General features: G+C 43.2%; 1 protein-coding gene and 1 long non-coding RNA gene across 2 annotated transcripts in view; one reads left to right on the top strand and one right to left on the bottom strand.

Moving 5' to 3' along the window:
- The window catches only part of LOC309626862, an 844,624-nt gene that overhangs the window by 769,152 nt on the left and 62,432 nt on the right, over nucleotides 1-13,040 (bottom strand). The window lies entirely within an intron of this gene.
- Nucleotides 4,351-12,839, top strand: LOC309626532 (uncharacterized protein). The gene is made up of 2 exons (XM_082387293.1): nucleotides 4,351-11,552; nucleotides 12,192-12,839. The coding sequence occupies exons 1-2, from the start codon at nucleotides 10,529-10,531 to the stop codon at nucleotides 12,818-12,820; spliced, it is 1,653 nt and encodes a 550-aa protein (XP_082243419.1). The 5' UTR covers nucleotides 4,351-10,528; the 3' UTR covers nucleotides 12,821-12,839.

Below are 13,040 nucleotides of genomic sequence, written 5' to 3'. Positions count from 1 at the left end.
TTTTTCAGAGTGGCAATACCATTTTGCATTCCTATGAGAAATGTATGAGAATTTCAGGCTTGGTACTTAAGGGTTTTTTTGTTGTTTGTCTTTTTAACATGTGAGTAATTGTATCACATTGTTGTTTTAATTAATATTTCCCAAAGTGATTTATGATGTTGAGCATCTTTTTTAATGTGCTTATTGTCACCTGTACTTCTTTGTTAGGGAAGCGTCTGATTAAACCTTTGTTTCTTTTCTTACTAACTTTTGAGAGTTCTTTGTATATGTGGATTCAAGTGCTTTATCAGATATGCAATTTGCAAATATTTTCTCCCAATTCATGACTTGTATTTTCATTTTCCTGACACTGTCTTTCAATGTATCAGTTTTTTTCTTAGGTAAATTGTGCTATTGCTTATGTTTTGAGGAAATTAAAGTTAGCAAAGATTTTCTTCTAAGTTTTCTTCTAAAAGTTTTATAGTTTTAAGTGTTAACGTTTATGTCTTAATCAATTTTGAGTTAATTTTTTTATCTTTTAAAAGGTAGGAGTTTTTAGCTTAGTTTTTTTCCATATGGCTATCTTTTTGGTCCGGTACTATTTTGTTGAAAACATTGAATTGCCTTCTTTTTTCATGAAATTGCCTTTGTTGAAAACATTAAATTGCCTTTGCACTTTTTTTTTAAGACATTTATTTATTTATTTTTGGCTGCTTTAGGTCTTCGTTGTTGCGCGTGGGCTTTCTCTAGTTGTGGCGAGTGGGGGCTCCTCTTCGTTGCAGTGCACGGCCTTCTCATTGTGGTGGCTTCTCTTGTTGCAGAGCACGGGTTCTAGGTGCACGGGCTTCAGTAGTTGTGGCTCATAGGCTCCATAGTTGTGGCTCATGGGCTCTAGAACACAGTCTCAGTAGTTGTGGCTCACGGGCTCAGTTGTTCCACGGCATGTGGGATCTTCCCAGACCAGGGATCAAACGTGTGTCCCCTGCACTGGCAGGCAGATTCTTAACGACTGCATCACCAGGGAAGTCCCCCCTTTGCACTTTTGACAAAAATCAATTGCTGTAATGTGTGGGTCTATTTATGGTTTCTCTATTCTGTTCCATTGGTCTATGTCTATTCTTGCATCTATATCATACTATATGGATTATTGTATCTATATGGAAAGTCTTGAAATCAGGTAGTGTGAGTATCCAACTTTGTTCTTCTTTTTAGAAATTGTTCCTTAGACTTTCCATAAAAATTTTTAATGAACTTTTTTTGTGAACTAGATTTTCACAAAATTTTTTTACTGAGATAGATTTTGAGTAGAATTGTATTGAACCTATAGATTTCTCTGTAGTGAATTAACATCTAATCCATGAACATGGTATTTCCATCTCTCCATTTATTTAGATCTTCTTTGATTTCTTTCATCAGTACTTTGTAGTTCTTTTTTTTTTGGTATGTTTTATAACTTTTTTTGCATGTTTGTAATACAAACTTTTACATATATTTTGAAAGATTTATACCTAAATATTTCATGTTTTTTATACTATTGTAAAACTCATTTATTAGCTCTTCTGGCTTTTAAAAAGTCTCTTAGCATTTTCTAAATAAATGATTATGTCATCTTAAAATAAAGACAGCTTTATATCTGGATGCCTTTCATTTATTTCCTTGCCTTACTACATCTCCAGGACAATTTGAATGAGGTATTAGAAGCAGATATACGTGCCTTGTTCCTAATCTTAGGGGGAAAGCATTTTTCACCATTAAGTAAGATGTTAGCTGTTGGTTTTTCCATAGATGGCCTTCATCAGGTGGAAGAAGTTACCTTCTATTCCTAGTTTCCTGGTAGTTTTTTTTAAATCATAAATGGATATTTTATTTTGTCAATGCTTTCATCTTTTGAGATGATCATATCACTTTTCTTTTTTACTCTGTTAATATAGTTAATTACATTGATTTTTGAATTTTAGACCTATCTTGCATTTTTGGAATAAACCTCATTTTTTTCATGATACATTATCTTTTTTTTTCTTGGATTTGATCTGTTAAAGTTTTGTTAAGGGTTTTACATCTGTGTTTATGAGTTTAGTCTGTAATTTTATAATGTCTTTATCTAGTTTTCACATCAGAAGAATGCTGGTCTAATAGATTAAATTGGAAAATATTCCCTCCTCTTCAATTTTCTTGAAAAACATATATAGAATTTGTATTATTTCATCCTTAAATATTTAGTAGAATTCAGCAATAAATCCATTTGGGACTTGACATATTTGTTTGTTTCTGTGATGGAAAAGTTTATAACTTCAGATTCTCTCTAACATATGTATAGGGATTTTCAAGTTCTGTACTTCTTGAGTGACCTTTAGTTGTTTGTGTTCTTCAAGGAATTTGTCCATTTCATCAAAGTTGTCAAATGTATTGGTGTGAGTTTGTTCAGTTTATCTTCTTATCCTTTTAATGTCTTTTATACCTGTAGTGATGAGGCCTTCTTCATTCCTATTATTCTTAATTTCTTCATTCCTTATATTGTGTTATAATTTTTAAATTTTAATCAATCTGGGTAAATGTTTATTAATTTTATTGATCTTCTTAAGGAACCAGTGTTTGTTTTATTGATTTTCTCTATGGCTTTTCTCTTTTCTATTTAATTGATTTCTGCTCTTATCTTTATTATTATTTGTTTCTTCTTTTAGCTTAATAGTTTAGGTCATTTGTTTGAGATCATATTTTCTAATAATATATGCATTCAGCTTATAATATTAGCATACAAATTGTCCTGTAAGCATTGATTTAGCTATATCCCATGAAGTTTGATACGTTATACTTTCATTGTTATTTGGTTCAAAATGCTTTCTAATTTCTCTTTTAATTTCTTCTTTCATCTGTGGACCTATGTATTATTCAGAAGTTTGTTATTTAGCTTCTAAATATTTGGGGATTTTCCAAATATCTATTTGCTATTTCTCATTAATTTCATTGTGGTCGGTGGATAAACTTTGTATGACTTTAATCCTTTAAAATGTAGTGAAACTTGATTCATGGCCCAGAATATAGTCTATCTTGGTAAATGTTCCACGTGCACTTAGAAAGAATGTATATTCTGCTGTTGTGGGGCTGTTTCAATGACATGTGAGGAAACACGAACTTAAATTCGGCGAAGTATTAAGTAGTGCAATAACAGAAGAATTTTCCAAACTCTAATTATAAATTATAAATGTCAAGGTCTCTGTTATGATTCAGGAAAAGGACCAGGAATTTTATTCTCAAGAACAACATAAAAGATTTGGAATTGTAGTTATGATAGACTGAGCACTCATAGATATTATCCCACTTATTCCACTTAACAGCCTTTCAGGATAAGGACATCTATCCTGGTTTTAATTATGAAGATATTCAGACTTGTAGAAATTACATAATTTGTCCAAGTTCATAGAAAGTGACAGGTGAAGATTTGAACCTAGAACCTGAAAAGTCATGCTCCTTTGTGCTTCTGGTATGGAAAAATCCCAGAATATGGAGTCATAAGTCAAGTGTGTCCTTGGACAAGTCAACCCCTCTCTGATCTGTGTGATGGGAAGGATGTTCTTCCTTACTCTTAGGATAACAGTGGGGCTCAAATAAGATGAGATATGAGACAGTGCTTTGAAAGCTATAAAGCTAATCAAATAGTCATCACTATCCTGACAAACAAGACTCTCAGAGAAGGACATATGATGAAGGGAGTGGGACTGGATATGAACAGACAAATAGATTAGAACTCAATCCTACAAAAGTGAAGGCTGGGGAAAAACAGTCTCTAGAATCATAAAGTAGGTGAATCCACACACTTTATCTTTTGATGCTTGAGAAGGACAAATCCAGGGCAAGTAAGCAACTATTACTTTATGAATGGATGATAAATTTATATACCACATTATCCCAGGGTGTGGTACATGCCAAAAACATAATTGGGATCCAAAAATTTGACATTAATTTATAGGTAATAGACATTAGGAGATGCTATGACTCTTTAATTCACATCCCCAAGCTTTCAAGATTGAAATCGAGAAGATTCCTCAAAACCCCTTAGTGCTGGGCTTCCCTGGTGGAGCAGTGGTTAGGAATCCGCCTGCCAATGCAGGGGACACGGGTTCGTGCCCCGGTCCGGGAAGATCCCACATGCCGCGGAGCAACTAGGCCTGTCAGCCACAACTACTGAGCCTGCGCGTCTGGAGCCTGTGCTCCGCAACGGGAGAGGCCGCGATAGTGAGAGGCCCGCGCACCGTGATGAAGGGTGGCCCCCACTCGCCGCAACTGGAGAAAGCCCTCGCACAGAAACGAAGACCCAACACAGCCAAAAATAAATAAATAAATTTATAAAAAACAACAACAACAACAAAAAACCCTTAGTGCTGTCAAAGAAAAACCAGAGCTGGACAGTAAAAGTGGTAAAAACAGATTTTATTCAGGACTATTGCAATAGGGTATGAGAGACCTCAGACTAGAACCGGGCTCAATTCTGAATATTGCATAGGCAAGTGGGAATTTATAGCCAAGGAACAGGGTGGTGTCTCTGGATGGAAAATTACTAAGAGGAAATATCAAGGGTAAGGGGGATTCTTACTAAACTGACCTAACAGGATTCTTGCTGAAGACAGGCCAGGGCGGTCAGACACCTGGGGGAGGGTGGAGGATATGGAACCTGATCACATATAGAGGGTGAGCGGTTCTGGTTATTGACTTACCACAGTTCTTACTGGATTTTACAAGAAAGTGCACAGATGGACCTGGGAGAAGGTTCAGGAGCCTGATGAAAGTTTGGCAAAGCAAAGAAACTTTGTCAGTGCCTCTGTCAGAAAATAGAGTTGGATGGAAAATGCTCTATCTAGTGTGGCTGGATGGGGCCTGGGTCAACGCCCCAGGCAGAGCTAATCCAGGAATATAGTACTTGCAGTGGCTGTGTTAACTGTCAGCTTATTTTATAGGACCTTCAGGGTAACACTCATTATAGAAATTTTGAGTTTGAATTATGGTCAGAAAAGAGGAATAAGGGGTCAGGACATTATGTGCTCCACCACCACCAAGTGGGGATCTGAGCAGGGGCCCCAGTTTCCCTACCCAAAGAATAGGCTGTGATTCTTTGGTCTCATACTATTCTCCTCTCTAGCTACCCACTTTTAAGGCCATCCTGAAGACTTGGTCATCTCCTAGAACTGCTCCACCTCTAAGGTCTCGAACCTGTGTCTCAGTGTCTGACCCCAGCATCCTCACTTCCAGGCCTTCAACTCTTCAACTTGTTCTTGGCATCCGGCTTCCTGATTTCTGCATTTCTCCCCATCATTCGGTCTCCTCCTGGCTCTATTTCTTTCTCCCCCCAGTCAAGATCCTTATTACCAGCAACTTCAACTTCTGTACCTCATCCTTCTACACACCTTCCTGCAAACCTCCAACTCTGGGTTTTCCCAGTCGGCCTGGATTCCCGTTCCTGAACCTGAGCTTCTGAGAGATGCTAGAAAAAAAGTCCCATGGCCTTGGCTGGAAGTCACTTCTCATTTATTGCCTTCCCCTCTGCTCTGCAAAACTTCTCATCCCCTAGTAATGCTCTTTCCCACTCCCACAGTAGCCACTAACAATTCGTACTGCCTTCCTCAAACTTCATACTAAGCCCTGTCCCTATCGCTCAGCAGGTGACTTTGACCCCTGCTGTCAGGTAGTCTGTCTGTACTTCCACCTAGAATCTCTCTGAATCCACCACCACCTTCACCTCTTTCTCTCTGTCTCAGAGGAGGCAGTGTTCTTCTGACATTCAAGGTTAATTCCTCCACCTGAGTTGTGTACCACAAATCCTCCTATCTTCTCCAGGTTCTTGCTTTATTATTTCCTCTTTTTAAAATTTCCTCCTATTTATCCAACCTCACCCTCTTCACTGTCACCACCTTCTTACCCCATCAACACAGACAGGTATCTTCTATCTTAAAATTAAATAAATAAAGAGCCTCTCTTGGTTCTTGGACATCTTTTCACCACAGTGGGAATTTGCATCCCTTCACAACTAATATTTTGGAACTTGTTCCCTACACTCACTGTTTCTGCAGTTTAACCTTCCATCCGCTTTTCAATACTTTGATGACATAGAAAGAGAATTGTTCTGAGAGCCACATGACCTGGTTTCTGGTTTCAGTCATGCTGGTCCAAAATAGTGGGACCTCAAGAAGTCATTTCAAGACCTGGTATTCAGCTTCTTCATCCATGAAATAAATCATTTACTTTGTACTAGGCACTGATCTAAGGGCTTCACATGTATTAATTAACTTAATCCCCCGAACAACTCTATGTGGAAGGCACTGTTATTATTCTCATCTTACTCTGAAGCATAGAGAGGTTGAATAGCTTGCCCAAGTTCACACGGCTGGTAGGTACAGAAACGTTTCAAATCCATGAACCTGGCTTCAGCATCCATGCTCCTCACCTCTCTCCTGGATGGCCATGCTAAGGTTCTTTTTAATTACACCACTGAGAATTGGAATAATGACTCTAAGAAAAGATCTCTGGGAACAAGTCCTTCAAGGTGACAAAACGTTTCCCTCCACAAGTGACAAACACCTCTTTTCTTCACAATTCTAGACTGAGTCCCAGGAAGCCACCACCTTCTGGAAAGCAGCCAATTGTCCTTCTCTTGCTCTTCTCCTGAAGTTCACCCCTCCAGGTATAAAGCTCCAGAGAAGGCAGCGTTCTTGAAGCTCTGCTCTCTCTCAGCAAGTCTCTCTTCTCAGCTAAACAGAGACTCTTACTCTCTCCTAAGAAGTTCCTAGAGGTCAGTGGATGTAATGAAGTAAAGAGAACTTGGGCTAAGTCATCAGTGATCTGTGAGTCCTAACCAGAGAGGTTCAGTGTTACAGACCAACCATGTTAATCCCCCAGTCTCAGTGCAATAAAAGTAATGTACTTGCCCTGCCTGTCACATAGGGCAAAAGAGAATAAGCAGAAGAGCATGAAGGAAGGATGTAAGTCAGGCTTTGTTCTTCATAAAGCTCTCCCTTCTCTCTTACTTCTAAGTAGAAAACATTTTGGAAATAGAATGGTTCAACCTTGAAACAGATGACCAACAGGGATTGCGGAATATTTCAAAACAAAGTATGCAGTCTTTAACGGTGAGGCAGTGTTGTCTGAAGGCAGCAGGATTAACTGGATGACCTTTAGAGGTCCCTTCCAGCATGCAGCCCCTCTGAACTCCCAGGAACAGGGACTGGGGAATGGGGACACAGTGTGAGGGAAACGTTGTTCGCACCTGTCCAGTCTGGGGCCCAACTGGTAAAAGGTGAGAACACACTGGAGAAGTCAGGAAATGGCTTGAAGTTTTCTCATTTTCCATCCGTTCTGTATCCTGGCTCCATGTGCCAGGGGTGCAGCAGCTCAGATTTCATAAACAGGGTCTGAGGGGGCAGGAAGCTCATGCCGCGTGAGCTGTTTTCTTCCCCTGCTTGCCCACATTTTACGAATCTCTTTCCTCCTTTCCCTTTCTGGTTTCTCGCCCCCTTGCCTCTGGCACTGTAAAATCTTGGCAAGCCCTGGAGTTAGGTTTGTTTTGGTTGAATAAACAGTTAAATGAGGTTTTATTTTCTTGTTTCTGCCCTGAACTGGAGGAAGGGGCGTTACAATGCTCAGCTGGGCCTCTTGGGAAGCCATTACATAATCCTGCAATTCTTCAGGAAGATTTTGTATAAATAACCCTTATTTACAATAAATCATCAAGATGTTGAAGAAAATCAGGTCATTTCGTACAAGAAAGGTGAGCAAATTGAAGGGAATGAGCCAGAGCCAAATTTGGAGGAGGACACCTCTCTGCATTTGCCCAGCCTGTTCTCTGGAACAGCCACCCTAGACTGGCTCCTTTGTCCCTTTTTCTGAACAGAAAAGCTGCCTTTAAAAAGGGTCCCTTTGACATGATTGGTGATTGCTGCGAAGATATGTCCCATAATGTATTTCTTTTAAAATGCTGAAGTGACTTAGGAGGTACCTGTGGGTAAATACCTATTTATTAATTATATTTTGTTTTTTAAATCATAATTAAAATTATTTCAGGGTCAACAGTATTTATTAATCAGAGACTCCAAGGGCTTACGGATACATTCAGGGATGATCCCATCCAGTGGTTCCCACCCATGCACTGAGACTGCTATGAGTATACAGATCGTGGGTGGTTTTTTTTCTCTTTGCACATTTTTGGTGATAGAGTAAAACGTAATGAAGATGAAGATAAAGGAGGTAGTGTGTGTGTGTGTGTGTGTGTGTGTGTGTGTGTGTGTACACACATGCACATTTGTGAGTGAGAATGTACCTGATAGTTTCATTGCCTAGGTGACTTACTCACTGTTCAAATGAATAATTCCAGAAACACAGCAGGAACATAGGTGTGATATACAAAATAATGGAGAACCCAAAATAATCTGCTTGTCTCTCTCCACCACCATCCTTACTCCCTTGGACTTCATCTGTTGATAAGGAAACCACCCCCAAAAAAGAGTAAACTATATATAAATCTCCAATATAGAGATTTTTTAAAAAGAGAAAAATCTCTCCACAGTTCTTGCCAATGTCTAACAACCCTCACCACCCAGAGGGTTTACAGCAGAACTAATCTGCTGTAAAGTTCACTCCTCCCAATTTTGTCTTCAGGGGAGAGGCCAAGTAGCTATTTTCCAAATATTTATATTACATTAGATAATGGACTATAGAAGTCCTAAGGGCCAAAGTGAAGAATCTTGAGCCATTAGAAAGCCTAATTCCTGGTTAGGAAATTGCACTTGGAGAGCGTAGGTGCCCTGGTTAAACTCTCCTTCTTAAGGAAATAGACAGGCCAGGGCTAGGGTTCCAGTTTGAGTTCCACAAGCTAAAGTGCTGACAAGTTTGTTAGCCTCCATTTCCTTGATAGCAAATATAAGATGAATTAAAGAGAGGAAGAGAGAGAAAGGCTAGACTTGCCTATCTTTTTTTTTGGAGGAAATGGCAACATTTTATTTTTATTTTTTAATTTTTTTTTTATTTTTTAACATCTTTATTGGAGTATAATTGCTTTACACTGGTGTGTTAGTTTCTGCTTTATAACAAAGTAAATCAGTTATACGTATACATATGTTCCCATACCTCTTCCCTCTTGCGTCTCCCTCCCTCCCACCCTCCGTATCCCACCCCTCTAGGTGGTCACAAACCACCGAGCTGCTGTGACAAAGTGAGAGAGTGGCATGGACATATATACACAACATTTTAGAATAATTGTAAGGTGTGTTCCCCTCCCGCCACCATAACTGGTGCTCATTTTGCAGATCAGCTACTTTTCTTATCAGCCGTGTGGCCAAAGGGAGGAATAATGTCTCTCAGACTTCAGCTTTGAGGAGGAAGAGTTCAGATTGCCAGAACTGGACTAGCACTTTTGAATTTCCCAGAATGCCTGTGGTTTCCTTGGGAAGCTCTGCATCCTCCCCAACCCCCCTCCACCCCTGGGCCGCTGGAGTTTGGGGCCACTCGGGTCTGCAGCCCAAATCCCGCCTCATTGTTTGGGGCCAGGGAGGGCAGGGAGTGCTTGGGAAGAGGGCCTGGCAGGAGGTAATTGTCGCCTTTGCAAGGGGAAGCATGGCTTGCACGCTGGGGACTCTGGGAAAAAGGCCCACTCTGGTGGCGCGGATTGGATCTCTGCGTGAACCTAATAAAGGTGGCGTAACTAAAGATGTCGTAAATAACGGGTGGGACATTAGGTGGGGGAGGGGCGCGCAGTTGCTAACGTGAGCCCTAGCATCAGCGCTGGCATAGCAGTTCAGCTCGGATGCAGGATGTGGCTCCGGCTCCTCAGTGGCCTGGGTCACTGCGCCTGGGAGCCGCCGCGTGTTATGTCACGGCTGCGCCTTTGGTTGCCACGGCTCTTCCTCACGTGGCAACAACTGTGGCTTCTAGTCCAGGCAGTTCAGCCTCCGGAGTGGGCCCTGGACCCCGTCCAGGTGACCCCCAACCCCGTGCGGCTGACTGAGGCTTGGTCTTCATACGCCTCAGACCCCCCTCCCAAATTGCCCCATGCCCTTACACCCCTGGTAGAAGCCAGGGGCTTTAATTACTTGACGTCCTTGTCTCCAGTCCAGATGTTGGCCCCGCCTCATCAGGGGTTGACTGAGACTGAGGTTCCATACGCGGACACGGATTCAGTTGGAGAGCTGCCTACAGGGCCAGATCAGTTTGGTGTTCCACATCAGGATCTGAATAACAAGCAAACCCAACATCAAAAGCTCCCAGAGGAAGTTCCAGTGCTGGATTGGAATCAGAATCAGGCCTTGGTTCTGCCTTCTCAACGCAAATATAAGACTAAAAACATAGGTCTAGATCAGGCTGAAGGTCACCAATCATTTGAAATACTTGTTCCACCTCTAGGTAGTAAGAGCTCAAAACCAATGAAGTTTATTGTTTCACCCCCAAACCTGAAGAAAGATCTAGTTCAGCATCGACGGCTTGCCAAAGTTGTTGAAACTACAGGCCAATTTGAAAAAAAACTCAGGGTCTAGAACAACAGTTGCAGGGTGATTATTTAGATCCCAGTATGGATGCCTTTTATCCTGAGGACAGCCTACCTACGGATTTTCTGGGGAGCCCAGATGAACCTCCAGAGCCCCCTGTGGAAGCTGAAATTTCTCCATCCCAGCAGGAGGCCCAAACTCGTCATCCAGAGCGCACTGAGGAGGCTGAATCTTTACCCCAGCACGAGGCCCCTGCTCAGCATCCACAGACCCCTGAGGAGGTTGAATCTTTTTCACCCCAGGCAGAGGCCCGGGCTCAGCATCCAGAGCCCGCTGAAGAGGTAGAACCACCTCCACTTCAGCAGGAGGCTCCATCTCAGCCTTCAGAGGCCCCTGAGGAACTAGAAACTTCAAGTCCTCAGGAGGCCCTAGCCAAGCCTTTGGAGACACTTAAGGAGGTTGTAGTTCAACCACTAGCACGTCATGGGGTAAATGAAGCTCAGCAGTCAAACTTGTACAATGTCACTGTTAAACCTCTGGATCTGGCACTTTCCATAACTCCACAGGTCACTAAAGAGGTTGAACCTTCTCCAGTCCAGCAGGAGAACCCATCTCAGCCTCCAGAGAGCCCCGAGGAGGTTGAACCTTCTCCAGTCCAGCAGCAGGCCCCATCTCAGCCTCCAGAGCATCCTGAGGAGGTTGAACCTTCTCTACTCCATCAAGAGGCCCCAACTCAGGCTCCAGGGTTCCCTACTGAGTATGTACTTCAAATTCCAGTGAGTGATGAGGTAGCATCTCTACCTGGCGTTCAGCATCACGCTCATTCAAACTTGCCCAGTGTTACACTTCAGCCTCTGGATTTGGAACTTACCATCACTCCAGAGCCCACTACAGAAGCTGAATTTCCTACAGCTCAGCAGGAGGCCCTGGCTCCACCTCTTGAGCATCCTGAGGAGACAGAATCTTCTCCAACCCAGCAAGAGACCTCAGCTAAGCCTCCAGAGCCTCCTGGAGAGGTTGAGCCTTCACGTGAGCGGGAGCAACCAGCTCCGCCTTCTGAGCCTCCTGGGGAAGTTGAACCTTCTCCAACCCAGCAGGAGACCACAGGTCAGCCTCCAGAGCCCCCTAATGAGGCAGCATCTTCTCCAACCCAGCAGGAGATCCCAGCTCTGTCTCCAGTGGAGATAGAACCTTCTGCAACCCTGCAGGAGCAACGAGCTCAGCCTCCAGAGCCTTCTTCAGGGGAGGTGGAACCTTCTCCAACTCAACAGGAACAGCCAGCTCAACCTCCAGAACTTCATGAAATGACAGTTTCACCTCCAAGTCACCATCATGCTCAGCATTCAAACTTATCCAGTGTCGCTGTCAAACCTGCAGATGTGGAGCTGACCATAACAAAAGAACCTACTCCAGAGGTGGGACCTTCTCCAAATCAGCACAAGCCTTCAGCTCAGCCCTCAGTGCCCCTTACTAATGCAGAATTTTCTACAACCCAGCATGAGGCCCCCACACTGCCTTCACAGCCACCTGAGGAGGTTGAACCTTTGCCAGTTCAACAGGATGCGCCAGCCCAATCTCCAGAAGCCGGTACACATATTAAACCTTCAGTACAAGAGGAGACCCCAGCTCAGTATCCAGAGCATCCTGGAGAAGAAGTTATACCTGCCACAACCCAGCAGGAGACTCCAGATCAGCATCCACAGGCTCCTGAGGTTGTACCTTCTCCACCTCAGCAGGAAGCCACAGCTCAGCATCCAGAGTCTCCTGGTGAGGCTGAGTCCTCTCCAACTCAGTCTCCAGAGCTCTCTAATGTGACTGTAGTTTTCTCTCCAGAGCATCACGTGACAACAGTTTCTCCTCTAGGTCAGGATCAAGCTCAGCTTCTGCAGTGGCCCGATGTCACTGTTAAACCTGTGGATCTTGCACTTATCATAACTCCAGCGTTCACTAATGAGGTTGAAACTTCTCCACCCGAACAAGAAACCTCAGCTCAGTCTACAGTGTCCCCTGAGCAATTGGAACCTTTGTCAGTCCAGCAAGAGTTTTCAAATCAGCATCCAACCCCCTCTGAAAATGTTGAACCTTCTCCAGTTCAGCAGGGAGCCCCAACTCAACCTGAAGAGCTTCCTGAGGAAACTGAACCTTCTCCAAGCCAGCAGGAGAGCTCAACTCAGCATCCGAAGCCCACTGAGCGGGTTGGACCTTCTCCAGTCCAGCATCAGCACCCAACTCAGCCTCTAGGGGCCTCTACAGATGGTGCAGCTCAACCTTCAGTACATAATGAAGTGACATTCTCACCTCTAGGTCCAGGTGAAGTTGAACATCCAGTGTTGCCTAATATCACAGTTAAACCCGTGGATCTAATGGTTGCCTAAACTCTAGAGCCCACTAAAGAGGTTGAACATCCTCCAGTGCAGCAGGAGGACCCTACTCAGACTCCAGATCCCCCTGGAGGGATAGAGCTTTCTTTAGTCCAGGCGGAGGCCCCAGCTCAGTCTCCAGTTCCCCAGGGGGGCTCAGCTATATCTCCTGAGCCCCCTAAGGAGGTGGTACCTTCTCCCACACAGCAGGAGCTTCAGGCTCAGTCATCAGAGC

Source organism: Balaenoptera borealis (assembly GCF_965194805.1).
Source record: "Balaenoptera borealis genome assembly, chromosome: 3".
In the NCBI taxonomy this organism is placed as follows: Eukaryota; Metazoa; Chordata; class Mammalia; order Artiodactyla; family Balaenopteridae; genus Balaenoptera; species Balaenoptera borealis.
Note: the sequence above shows the minus strand (reverse complement) of the source record. Positions and strands in the feature narration are given on the sequence as shown.

Coding starts and splice junctions, on each gene's coding strand:
- LOC309626532 (XM_082387293.1), top strand. CDS start 10,529: ATGGATGCCTTTTATCCTGAGGACAGCCTACCTACGGATTTTCTGGGG. Junction 11,553..12,191: donor AACCCAGCAGGAGACCACAG/GTCAGCCTCCAG, acceptor AGGAAGCCACAG/CTCAGCATCCAGAGTCTCCT.